A 12,850-nucleotide genomic window follows, 5' to 3' on the forward strand; every position below is an offset into this window, starting at 1 on the left:
TAGGATATATTGAGTGCTTACTCTGAGCTGAGCACTGTACCAGTATGAGACTGATTTCTAAGAGCAGGGAGCACTTTTCCTAGGCTGCAGAAACTCAGGCCTAGATGGATGGAGGATGAATGATGAATTGATAGATGGGGAGGAGAAGGAGGCTGCAGAACAGAGGAAACCAGTTCATTCCTCTTCTGCCAATGAATTATACTTCTGATACTGGGATGCCTAGCTAATGTAAGGAAGTAGATGACAGCGGGGAAACCAGTTAGGTTTGCTTCAGATATAGACCACTCACAGTCCAAGGCAGTGAGGATAGCCTGTCCATAGTTAGAAGCCCTCATCCTCTGTATGGTTCATACCATATGCAAAAAAGACCAAGGACATCAGGGTGGCTTAGTGGATGGAGCACGGAACTGTGATTCGAAAGACCAGGTTCTAATCCCAGCTCTGCCAACTGGCCTGCTCTATGACTTGAACCAAGTCACTTAGGGTCTCTGAGCTGCACTATAAAATGAAGATAAGATAACCTTCTCTCCCCTACCTCTTGACTTAGAGCACTGTGAAGGACAGGGATAGCACCTGCCCTGATTATCTTTGATTTACCCCAGTGCGAGTTTTGGCCTATAGTGAGTGCTTATTAAATACCTTTAATAAATACCATTTTAGGATCGTGAACAAGATGCAGGGGAGGAAGGTAAGTGGCTGAATGCTGACCTCTCCCCCACCCTGATGACCTAAAACCCAACTTCTCAAAGACCTGGAGATGGTGATTCCCTTGCCAAGCATGGAGAGGGGACTGAAGAGGCATGTGGGCCTTTGCCATCTGGAATCAGACCAGAGCTGGGGCTCCTGGAGGAAACCTCTGGGATTGGTTTCCTGACAAGCAGCCTGAATTTTTCACTACCAAACAAGGTGCCTTCTGCTTGGCTCCCCTTCCTAAGCAAGGCCGCAGCTGTGATTCTTGAACCAGGATCCAGGCCTGCTCCTTGACCTCCCCACTCCCTTTCAGTTTCCATATTGGGGAAAGGAGGGACTTGCCTAGTGAAGGACAAGGGGAGGGCACGACTCTCCAGTGACCCTGTGGGCAGGGTGCTTCTTTGGCATTATTTCCCCCTGGTACTATTTGAAATGTCCTTCCAGGCTCCTGGTGGAAGGATATATCTAGACTGTAAGCTCGTCGTGGGAAGGGAATGTCTCGTTTATTGTAACGGTGTACTCTCAAGCATTTAGTACAGTGCTTTGCACACAGTAAGCACTCAGTAAATATGATTGAATGAATAAATATCAGCCCTGCATGGGGATGGAGAGCAGAGGTCATTCTCTCCCTGCTTCTCCCCTCATGATGGAAATGTTGTGGAGAAGCCTCGTTATGGGCAAGGAACGTGTCTACTACTCTCTTATACTGTACTCTCTCAAGCACTTAGTGGTACTCTGCACATAGTAGGTGCTCAATAAATACAATTGATTGATTGACTAGAAGTGAGCCTGGTGAATTGTGTGGCAAGCAGAGCCAGAAGGTAGCCTTTGGAGGGAGAAATGAAGAAGCCACTAAAAAACCCATTGCCCTCAAGGGCACTGCCAAACAATCAGGGACAAGTTTCTGGGCAAGCAGCATAGCCTGAATGTCAGAGAACCTGGGTTCTAATCCAGGCTCCACCATTTTCCTGCTGAATGACCTTGAGCATGTCATTTCACTTCCGCTGTGACCTTGGGCAAGTGACTTAACTTCTCTTTGCCTCAGTTATCTGCAAAATGACAATTGAGGCTGTGAGCCCCACATGGGACAGGGATTGTATCCAACCCCATTTGCTTGTATCCACCCCAGAACTTAGTAAAGTACCTGCCACATAGTAACTGCTTAACAAATAGCATTATTATTATTATTCTCTGTATCTCAGTTCCCTCATCTGTAAAATAGGGAATCAATACTTGTTTTCCTTCCTACTTAGCCTGTGAACCGCACTTGGGACCTGATTAGCTTGTATCTACCCCAGAGCTTAGTACAGTGCTTGGCATATAGAAAGCACTTAACAAATACCATAGTCGTTATTAAGTCTCTGCATACAGTGGGTACTAAGAGAAAGTGCTACCAGGTTTCCTGCCCACCTGCCTATCTGTACCCTCCTTCCCAGCTTCCGGGTGAGAAGTAGCTTTGCCTCAAAATGAGAAGGGGGAGACTTTTCTGGGGTGACGATATGAGTCAGACAAGGCTTTGATGAATTGAGGGGGCTCTCTCCCACCTCAAGGGAAAGACATTTTCTTCCACTAGACTGTAAGCTCCTTGTGGGCTGGGAACAGTGACTCCCAACTCTATTGTTTCCCATGCGCTTAGTATAGTGTTCTGCATGCAGTAAATGCTTAATAAATACCATTGATTGATTGATTGATTGACTTTCTTTACCTCAGAATGGAGGAAAGCTCCACACCTAAGAAAATTAAGACACTGAGAGAAGAAATCACTGGTCCATCTCCGTCTCTGGCCTGTTGTGTAAACATGGGTGAGCAGCTTAACTTCTCGGGGCCTCAGTTTGCTTATCTGTGAAATGAAGATTAAAATACCCTCCCCCTCCCCTGAGAATGCTGTCAGGACAAAATGATAATAATAATAATGATGGTATTTGTTAAGCACTTACTATGTGCCAAGCACTGGTCTAAGTGCTGGGGTAGATACAAGGTAATCAGTTTGTCCCATGTGGGCCTCACAGTCTTCATCCCTATTTTACAGATGCGGTAACTGAGGCACAGATAAGTTAAGTGGCTTGCCCAAAGTCACACAGCTGATCAGTGGCAGAGCCAGAATTAGAACCCAAAACCTCTGACTCCCAAGCCCATGCTCTTGCCACTAAGCCACGTGAAGGCACTTTGGAAAGTAATCAAGGTGAGGCACCAGTGGAATCGGTTGGGGGAGTTCTGTGGTGGGTGAATCTTGAAGGATCTGCCCAAGTTGGCCCATCAGGCTCTTTCTACCAGCTCTGTGCCAACCTTCTGGGTACCTGGTGTGTACCTCAGCTACTGGATCTGGACACATGGAATCTCTGCTGGTGGCAGTTGTTCGATATCCTACCTGTGTGGAGGGCTCATGTGGAGGGCGTTCATCTGGGCCTGCAGACTGGTCTCCCCGTTGTTGTGGGCATAGAGCCTTGTGGGTGTGTTGTGTTGGACAGCCAAACCCAGCCTGCCTTCTGTGGGGCTTCCTCCAGCCGATGACCTCCGGCTGAGAGCGGGCCCTTTGTCCTAGAGGAAGGAGGGAGAGACCGAGAGGGAGATGGTGAGGTTGCAGGTGTTGCTTGGATGGAGAGAGGTGGCAGGCCAGGAAAAAGAGTCTGGAGGCTGTCACCCACCCAGACTGCAGCTGAATCTTTCCATTACCCTCCCTGACTAGCTGAATCTTCCCATCACTCATCTTTAGCTGCAGCTGAATCTTCCTGTCACCCACCCTAATGGCAGCTGAATCTTCCTGTTGCCCACCCTAATGGCAGCTGAATCTTTCTGTCACCCTCCTCAACTGCGGCTGAGTCTTCTGACCACCCATTCTAATTTCAGCCGAATCTTCCCATCACCCATCTCTAACTGCAGATGAATCTTCCCGTCATCCACCCTAACTACAGCTGAATCTTGCAGAGTGGCTTAGTGGAAAAATCACGGGCCTGGGAGTCAGAGGTTATGGGTTCTAATGCAAGCTCCACCACTTGTCAGCTGTTTCACCTTGGGCAAGTCACTTAGTTTCTCTGTGCCTCAGTCCCCTCATCTGTAAAATGGGGATTAAGACTGTGAGCCCCACATGGGACCACCTGATAACCTTGTATCTACTCCAGTGCTTAGAACAGTGCTTGGTACATAGTAAGCACTTAACAAATACCATCATTATTATTATTTTCCCATTACCCACCCTAACTGTAGCTGAAAGTTTCCATCACCCACCCTAACTTCAGCTGAATCTTTCCATCATCCATCTCTGCCTACAGCTAAATCTTCCCATCACCCATCTCTAACTGTAACCAAATCTTCCAGGGGCCTGTTGTTCATGTTTCAGGCCAGAGAGACCTCACTTCCATCTGAATTGAACTAAGGGCAAAGGGCAGGATCTTGGGATAAATGGGGACAGCTGAAACAATGAATGATTTCACTCAAACTGAGGGCCCTGAGTCTGCTGGCCTCTGACCTTCCGACATAAGGTCAAGGCCTCCGATCCTGAGTTTTGACCTCTGAGATGTCAAGGGTTAAGTGCTGTTCGATTCAGCATTCTCAGTCGAGCCCATGCGCTGGTCCCTTCCCAACTGAGCCCAACTGTGGAGCTAATACTGGACCAGGGGCCCTGCCTAAGGCCAAGATGGGATTTTGGCATGATGGAGGTAGTGAATAGCTCCTCTCTGGCTTGGCCTTGGGCTGTGATGTCCTGGCTTTGTAGGTGTGCTTGGTTTGAATGAATCATAATTCATTACTTGTGGCATTTAAGTGCTATGTGCCAGACAAGCACTAAGCACTGGGGCAGATACAAGTAAATCAGGTTTAACACAGGCCCTGTCCCACATGGGGCTCACAGTCTTCATCCCCATTTTATAGATGAGGGAACTGAGGCACAAACAAGTAAAGTGACTTGCCCAAAGGCACTCAGCAGACAGGTAGTGGAGTCAGAATTAGAAACCAAGTTCTTCTGATTTTCAGGCTCATGCTCTATCCAATAGGCCATGCTGCAGAACGCTTCTCCCGGCCCAGCTCCTTTTCCTCTGCTATTGTTTCCTAAAATGGAGGAAAAAATTGGTATCTTCAGGGCCAGGTTCAGAGGCCAGCAGCCAGGGACATGGTAACATCAGAACATCCTGAGCAGGCAGGAAGGGCAAGCAATGGGGGAATGGGCCCAGCAGCTCTATTCTATCTGCCACACTGTCCTCCCTGGTTTTAAGAGACTTCTCACCTCGGAGACAGTAAAGAGACATGGCAGATAGAAAATATCTGCAAGGCGTTCGGCCCAATGTGGCCAACAGAGCCCCCATGGTAGGAATTAGTGGAATTTCCCAGTCGGGCCCTGGGAGATCATAACGATGGTATTTATTATGCTCTTACTATGTGCTAAAGCACTGTGCTAAACTGGCAAAGATGTAGGATAATCAGTTCAGATGTGGTCCCTGCCCTACAAGCAGTTCACAACTTAAGAGGGAGGCAGTATAGGTATCTTATACCCACTTTATAGCTGAGGAAATTGAGGCCCTGAGAGGTTAAATGACTTTTTTAAAAAATGGTATTTGTTAAATGCTTACTATGAGCCAGGTACTGTATTAAACACTGGGGTAGATACAGGATAATCAGGTAAGAAAGAGTCCATGTCCCACAGGGAATTCCCAGTCTTAATCCCCATTTTATAGATGAGAGAATTTAGGGACAGAGAAGTTAAGTGATTTGCCCACGATCACACATCAGACAAGTGGCAGAGCCAGGATTAGAACCCAAGCCTTCTGACTCCCAGGCCTGAATTCATTCCTCTTGGCCACGCTGTTTCTCATGACTTGTCCTAGGCCACACAGCAGGCCAGTGGAAGACCTGTGATTAGAACACAAGTTTCCTGCCTTCCAGTCCCACATCCTTTCCACTAAACCAGTCTGCCACCCTGGGGCTCCATGGTGCCAGGGTGAAACCAGATCTTCATGTGCCCGCTAGAAAACTCCTCAAGTGGCTCCTAATTCAGAGTTAGGAGGGGAGGGGGCTGGGACAAAGCTAGTGACCGTCCGTCTTGGAGAAGGCAGGATCTCGGGTTTATCCATGATGTAGCATTATCCTTCTATTTCGATGGAAAAAGGTAAATGAACGAGACTTAAAGGAGGGACTGACATGCAAACCACCCAGGCTAGACTGATTTAAACTGTCAGTCAGGAAGCCTCAATTTACTCATTCCTTCCTAGCCAAAATAAAGCAGCACATTCTTGCCGTTGGATAAACCTTACTCATGGAGTGAGGAGAAACCTTATAAGGATAAACAGTTAGTTCATACTAGGGACTTCATTTATTGCTGTGATTTCTTTCTGATATTTTTCCAATTTGCTGTGTAGATCCCTTGGCAAGCTGAATTCCATTCCAGTCCTTTTCTTTTCATAGTATTTGTTAAGTGCTATGTGTCAAACACTGTTCAAAGCATTGGGTAGATACAAGTTAATCAGGCCAAATACAGTCCCTGTCCTGCATGGGGCTCAAAGTCTAGGTAGGAGGGAGACTTATCAGAGGGAGTCAAAGCTGACACATGGGAAGGCGGGGAGAGATGAATTCCTCCAATCTCCAGGATTCGCCCTGGATAGTTGGGTGACTACCACCCAGCCCACCCTCCAGAACAGCTGACAGTAAACAGTCCTTAACAACAAGCAGTTAGTACTTTGGACAATTTTCTTCAGTAACCATCTGGTATAATTAACAAAACAATTACAAATATTATGCATTTTTCCCATTTTCATTCATTCATTCATTCAATCAATCATATTTATTGAGCGCTTATTGTTTGCAGAGCACTGTACTAAGCATTTGGGAAGTACAAGTCTGCAACATACAGAGCCGGTCCCTACCCAACAACAGACTCACAGTCTAGAAGGGGGAGACAGAACAAAACGAAACATGTAGACAGGTGTCAAAATAGTCAGAATAGAATTATAGCTATATGTACATCATTAACAAAGTAAATAGCATAGTAAATATGTACAAGTAAAATAAATAGATTAATAAATCTATACAAATATACACAAGTGTTGTGGGGAGGGGAAGGAGGTAGGGTGGGGGGATGGGGAGGAAGAGAGGAAAAAGGGGGCTCAGTCTGGGAAGGCCTCCTGGAGGAGGTGAGCTCTCAATAGGGCTTTGAAGGGAGGAAGAGAGCTAACTTGGTGGATGTGTGGAAGGAGGGCATTCCAGGCCAGGGGAAAGACATGGGTCGGGGGTAGGGCAGGCGAGAACGAGGCACATTGAGGAGGTTAGCGGCAGAGGAGCCAAGGGTGCAGGATGGGCTGTAGAAGGAGAGAAGGGAGGTGAGGTAGAAGGGGATGAGGTGATGGAGACCCTTGAAGCCAAGAGTGAGGAGTTTTTGCTTGATTCATAAGTTGACAGGCAGCCCCTGGAGATTTTTGAGGCGGGGAGTAACATGCCCAGAGCATTTCTGTGCAAAGATAATCCGGACAACAGAGGAAGAATAGACTGAAGCGGGGAGACACAGGAGGAAGGGAGATCAGAGAGGAGGCTGATGCAGTAATCCAGTCGGGACAGGATGAGAGATTGAACTAGCAAGGTAGTGGTTTGGATGGAGAGGAAAGGGTGGATCTTGGCGATGTTGTGGAGGTGAGACCAGCAGGTTTTGGTGACAGATTGGATGTGAGGGGTCAACAAGAGAGCAGAGTCAAGGATGATACCAAGGTTGCGGGCTTGTGAGACAGGAAGGATGGTCGTGCCATCCACAGTGACGGGAAAGTCAGGGAGAGGACAGGGTTTGGGAGGGAAGATAAGGAGTTCAGTCTTGGACATACTGAGTTTTAGATGGCTGGCAGATATCCAGATGGAGATGTCCTGAAGGTAGGAGGAGATAACGAGCCTAGAGGGAGGGAGAGAGAGCAGAGGCAGAGATATAGATTTGGGTGTCATCAGCGTAGAGGTGATAGTTGAAGCCATGGGAGTGCATGAGTTCACCAAGGGAGTGAGTGTGAATAGAGAACAGAAGGGGACCAAGAACTGACCCTTGAGGAATTCCTACAGTAAGGGGATGGGAGGGGGAGGAGGAGCACGCAAAGGAGACTGAGAATGAATGGCCAGAGAGATAAGAGGAGAACCAGGAGAGGACGGAGTCTGTAAAGCCAAGCTTGGATAGTGTGTTGAGGAGAAGGGGGTGATCCACAGTGTTGAAGGCAGCTGAGAGGTCAAGGAGGATTAGGATAGAGTAGAAGCCAATGGATTTGGCAAGAAGGAGGTCATTTGAGAGGGCAGTTTTGGTGGAGTGTAGGGGATGGAAGACAGATTGGAGGGAGTCAAGGAGAGAGTTGGCGTTGAAGAATTTGAGGCAGCGAGTGTAAATGACTCGTTCTAGGAGTTTGGAAAGCAAGGGTAGGAGGGAGATAGGGCGATAACTAGAAGGGGAGGTGGGGTCAAGAGAGGGTTTTTTTAGGATGAAGGAGACGTGGAGATGTTTGAAGGCAGAGGGGAAGGAAACATTTTCCCAACAGTAAATCCTAATTAGGGACATCCAAAGTCTTTTACGATAGTTTGGGAATGAATGACTCCGGGGGAACTATTCATTTCCCAAGCACTGTCTACCTCAACCAAATTGTTACCCAGCCCTCCTCCCTTCTTATAGCCAGGACGAGAGACCCAAGAAGGCTCAGTAGCTTGAACCCTAGCGGGACCTGTGCCAGGGCTGAGGTAGGGGCAGGACCCACAGTTCCTGACTTGTAATCAGGTAACAAACAAGATCTGTTGAAAATACAGATGAAAATACACTTTACCACTGGGTTTTAAAGAGACACAAGATGAATGAATTCTCATCGTGTGCCAAAGAGGTCTTTGCCGGGCCTCTGGAACTCTGTTTCCCTGTACTTCCTTGCCACACTGAGATTTTAGAGCCAGTCGGAGATAGACTGTTAGCTCGTTGTGGGCAGGGAATGTATCTGTTTAGTGTTGCATTGTACCCCCCCAAGCGCTTAGTACAGTGTTTTGCATTCAGAAAGCACTCAATAAGTATGATTAAATGAATGATTTAATTTATTGTCCATCACCTTGGGAGCCCTACCAAGCAAAATTCATTTTTCCACACCCGAATAGAATCTGGGAAGGCTGTGAAACACAAGGCCATGGTTGGGTCGGACAGCACTGTGAGAAACCACCAAGCCCTGTTTAAGAATCTGTTGCTGAAGCCATCCAGGTCAGATAATATGCTCTCTGAAATTAGTCCTCACCGATTCAACAGAGTATTGTTTCAGTCGATTCTGGGAAGGAAAATGAAACCAACTAAACAAACATTTCTTTGTTTGCTGTGGGGCTGTGGCTAGGCCTGCAGTAGTGGATAAACTGTTTCTCCCTGAACTGGAATGAAATGGAATTATCTGATCTTAAATGTGCTGTTCGGGGTTCAGCTGACCCCCTGCCCGTTTGGTACTAAGACAGCTCCGGATGTTTTTTATGTCCGGGGTCTGCATTTTTCATGGCTCAGAAATGGGGCTTATGTTCACATGGACCTGGGAGGGGAATACAGCTTGGCCTAGTGGAAAGAGCATGGGCCTGGGAGTCAGAGGACCTGGGTTCTAATCCTGACCCTGCCACACATCAGCTGTGTGACCTTGAATGAGTCACAATGTGCCTCAGCTACCTCACCTGCAAAATGGGGATTCAGACTGTGAGCCCCCTGAGGGATTTGGACTGTACCCAACCTGATTAACTTGGCTCTCTCCCAGCTCTTAGCACAGTGCTTGGCACATAATAAGCGCTTAACAAATACCATTAAAAAAGAACAAAAAAACCCCACAGCTGTTGTGCAGTAAGGGAAAAAGTCAGTTGCCCCTCAGGAACGCTCCAGGTTTTGCCAGTTTCCATGATGAATCTTTCCGTGAATCTGTATCATGTCATTTCATTATGTTGTGTAGCGACATAATGCCTATAACATAATGTACATATGTCCATTTCTTTCAGATTGGCTCTATTCATTCAATCGTATCCTCAAGTCTTTTGAGCCAGCAGAGGCTGCCCCTGCTATCAATGTCCGCTAGTTTTACAAGATTTGAAAGAAAGTACTGTTATTTTCAGCTTACAGGAGAAAATCATTCCTAAGTTATACTGAGGAGCTGTACATCCCAGATGGGGGTTGTTCATTGAATGTCCAGAAATCAGGCTTGTGTAGTATCAGTTGATGATTATAATAATCATGATAATAATAGTATGATAGTGGTATTTGTTAAGCACTTTCTATGTGCCAAGTATTGTGTTAAGTGCTGGAATAGATACAAGATAATCAGATCGGAAAAAGTCCCTGTCCTTCATGGAGCCTCATGAGGAAGCTCACAATCAAAGTTAATATTTTCTATTTTCTGTAAATTCTTTATTTATATTAATGTCTGTCTCCCTCTATAGACTTAGCTCACTGTGGGCATGGAATGTGTTTACCAACTCTGTTGTATTATATTCTCCTAACTGCTTAGTACACTGTTCTGCACAGTCAGTGCTCAATAAATACTACTGATTGACTAGCTGATGGCACTCAACAGGGCTCTATTGCTGGCTATTTTTTCATGCTTTGGAAGTTATCAACTACAAAATCCTCAAGTTGGAAAAAGTCTCTTCAGCTAAATGGGGCCACCCTGAGTTGACAGGTATATTGGGTCTGTGGGCCGGGATGAGGATTTCATTTTTACTCTTCTCTGGACACCAGGCTCAGGTAACCTGTAGCCATTAGGCTGGAACTAGTCTGTCATGCCTGGCTACTGGGCATGGCTTTAACGGTGGTGCCTCCTCTCATGGAGGCCATATAAGGGTGGAACAAAAAGTGACGGCCTATCTCACCTGCAGTAGGAGGGTTTAGGAAGAGACCAGCCTAGAAATCTCAGGCCTGTTCCACTGGTAGCCCCAGTCAGCCTCAGTCAGCCACGGACGGCTAATGGCTCTAGTCTAATATGACCAGGACATTCCAGTTTGGAAATTTTAGGGTTCTGTCCTGTTGCCTATATGGTCTCTGAGTGAGGCCCAGGGACCTGACAGACATGGTGGCCCCTCCTGCAAAACAGGAGCAGAGAAGCAGAGGAGTAGAGGAGGGGGAAGGGAAGGGAGAGCAGGGTAGAGAGAAGCAAGGGAGAATGAGCAAAAGGAGAGAGGAAAACCTTCTCTTCTTCTTTGGTGGTAGTGAGGCAGTGGCCTCCACAGCTATAATGGCTGCTTCCCAGAATCTACCCACAGGTTTCCGCCATGGCTTGGAATCTGTGGGCCTGGAGCTGATGCTGCCACGTGTCCAGGCCAGTAGGACTTGGGCAAACTTTAGCCAGTGTGACTGATGCCATGTGGTCCCTAACCCCTCTTTTCTCCATGAGTCTTTGCCAACCAAGAGTTGGCTCCCCTGTAGTTGGGTAGAGAAAGCAGCTTGATGATGACTGCTGTGGTGACAACCACGACATCATTATTAAGCCTGTTGTTGGTCCAGTAGAGAGAGCACTCGATCCCACTGACTAGTTGATTGTAATCAAGCAGATAGGACACTTGCTCGCTCTCTCAATGGGCCAACCAATACAGCTTCACTCTCTGCCTGGTGGGGATGGGTTCCTCTGCCTCCAAGATGGAGTCCTGCCTGCCCCAAGTGTATCTTACTGGACTCACGGGTCCTTGCTGCTAAGATGGCGGGTCAGGTGGGATAATTAGAGCTTGGATGAGGACACTGCTGTTGGCCCAGGGGAAAGAGCACGGCTCTGGGAATTAAGATCTGGACCTGGTTCTGGAAGTAGAGGAGCGCCTGCTGGAGCCACACCACGGGCAGGGAAGGTTTCTGGTGGATAGACCAACTAGGACACTCTGGGAAGTGGACAGGCCCAAGAAGGAATCCTGGAAAAATGATTGGCTAACGTGGGGGCAATCAACATAGCAGCTATGAAGGCTGCTGGGTTCTGGTGATACAGATAGTTTGGCCGTCCATGTTTCCCGCATGGAAACAGTTCTTAATTCCTATCCTCAGCATTTATGTTAATATGTATATTTTAATTTGTATACTCAATTATTCATTCAGCTATCTCATGCTGACATATTCAGACTACTTGCTGTTTTTGATCTTCCCCCTGCTACTAGTAGTAGTAAATTATTTCTGTCCATCTGTCTCCCCCATTAGATTGTTAGCTCCTTGAGGTCTTTTTGCTTTTGGCATACTCCCTCAAGCTCTTAGCACAGCACCTAGCACTCAATAGACTTTTCTATGTATAGTTAAGCCCCAGGGGGATTTAGCCTACTTTGATTATTTTGTCACCAACTCAGAGCTTGGCCCATAATAATCACCTAATGGATAGCATTAATACTCTTCTCCACAATTCATCTATTGGATAGCACTCCCCAATTTAGCTGGGCCTTGAGCCACTGATAAATCACGATAATGAGGCTCAAGTGGCCCAAACCCCATGAAAATGAAAGATAATTTGAAACAAATGACTAGCTCAAAGTTTAGAGTTTGCAATGCTTATGCGCCAGCTTCCTCCCCGTCTCTCTTGGAGCCAATGGCAGGTCTTCTAAGGAGGCAAGTGATCGCCTGTGAAACAATTGCTTCAGAAAAACAAGAGATTGTGACATTGCAAATTGAAAAAGGCCTCCACAGTCACACTCTGTCACTTAAAAAATCATAAATATGCCACTTAGGGATTTTGTAATTAAACTGATTACTTTGTGCCAAAATTGGTAATAATAATAATAGTAATTAGGACATTTGTTAAGCGCTTACTATCTCCCCCATTCTAGACTGTAAGCCTGTTGTGGGCAGGGAGTGTGACTGTTTATTGGTGATCTGTACTCTCCCAGGAATTTAGTATAGTGCGCTATACACAGTAAGTGCTCAATAAATATGACTGACTGAATGAATGAATGAATGCCAGGCACTGTACTAAACTCTGGGTTGGATACAAGCAAACCAGATTGGACACAATCCCTGGTCCACATGGGTCTCACAGTATTAATCTCGATTTTACAGATGAGGTAAGTGAGGCACAGAGACTTGCCGAAGGCCACACAGCAGACAAGTAGCAGAGCCGGGATTAGAAACCATGACATTCTGACACACAGACCTATGTTCTATGCCATGCTGCTCCTGTTCAAAGCACTGGGGTAGAATCAAGTTGAACACATCCCTGACTCACTTTGGAGTTAATCGTCCAAGTAGAATGAA

The 12,850-nt window shown here is 46.7% G+C and overlaps 1 protein-coding gene across 1 annotated transcript in view; it reads right to left on the bottom strand.

Annotated features, from left to right (window-relative positions):
* The window catches only part of PDLIM4 (PDZ and LIM domain 4), a 146,149-nt gene that overhangs the window by 11,897 nt on the left and 121,402 nt on the right, over nucleotides 1-12,850 (bottom strand). The window contains exon 4 of the mRNA XM_038772833.1: nucleotides 3,059-3,228. Within this exon, the coding sequence (XP_038628761.1) occupies nucleotides 3,059-3,228 (170 nt within the window). The remainder of the gene's footprint in view (nucleotides 1-3,058; nucleotides 3,229-12,850) is intronic.

The sequence above is a fragment of the Tachyglossus aculeatus genome, chromosome X1 (genome assembly GCF_015852505.1).
Source record: "Tachyglossus aculeatus isolate mTacAcu1 chromosome X1, mTacAcu1.pri, whole genome shotgun sequence".
In the NCBI taxonomy this organism is placed as follows: domain Eukaryota; kingdom Metazoa; phylum Chordata; class Mammalia; order Monotremata; family Tachyglossidae; genus Tachyglossus; species Tachyglossus aculeatus.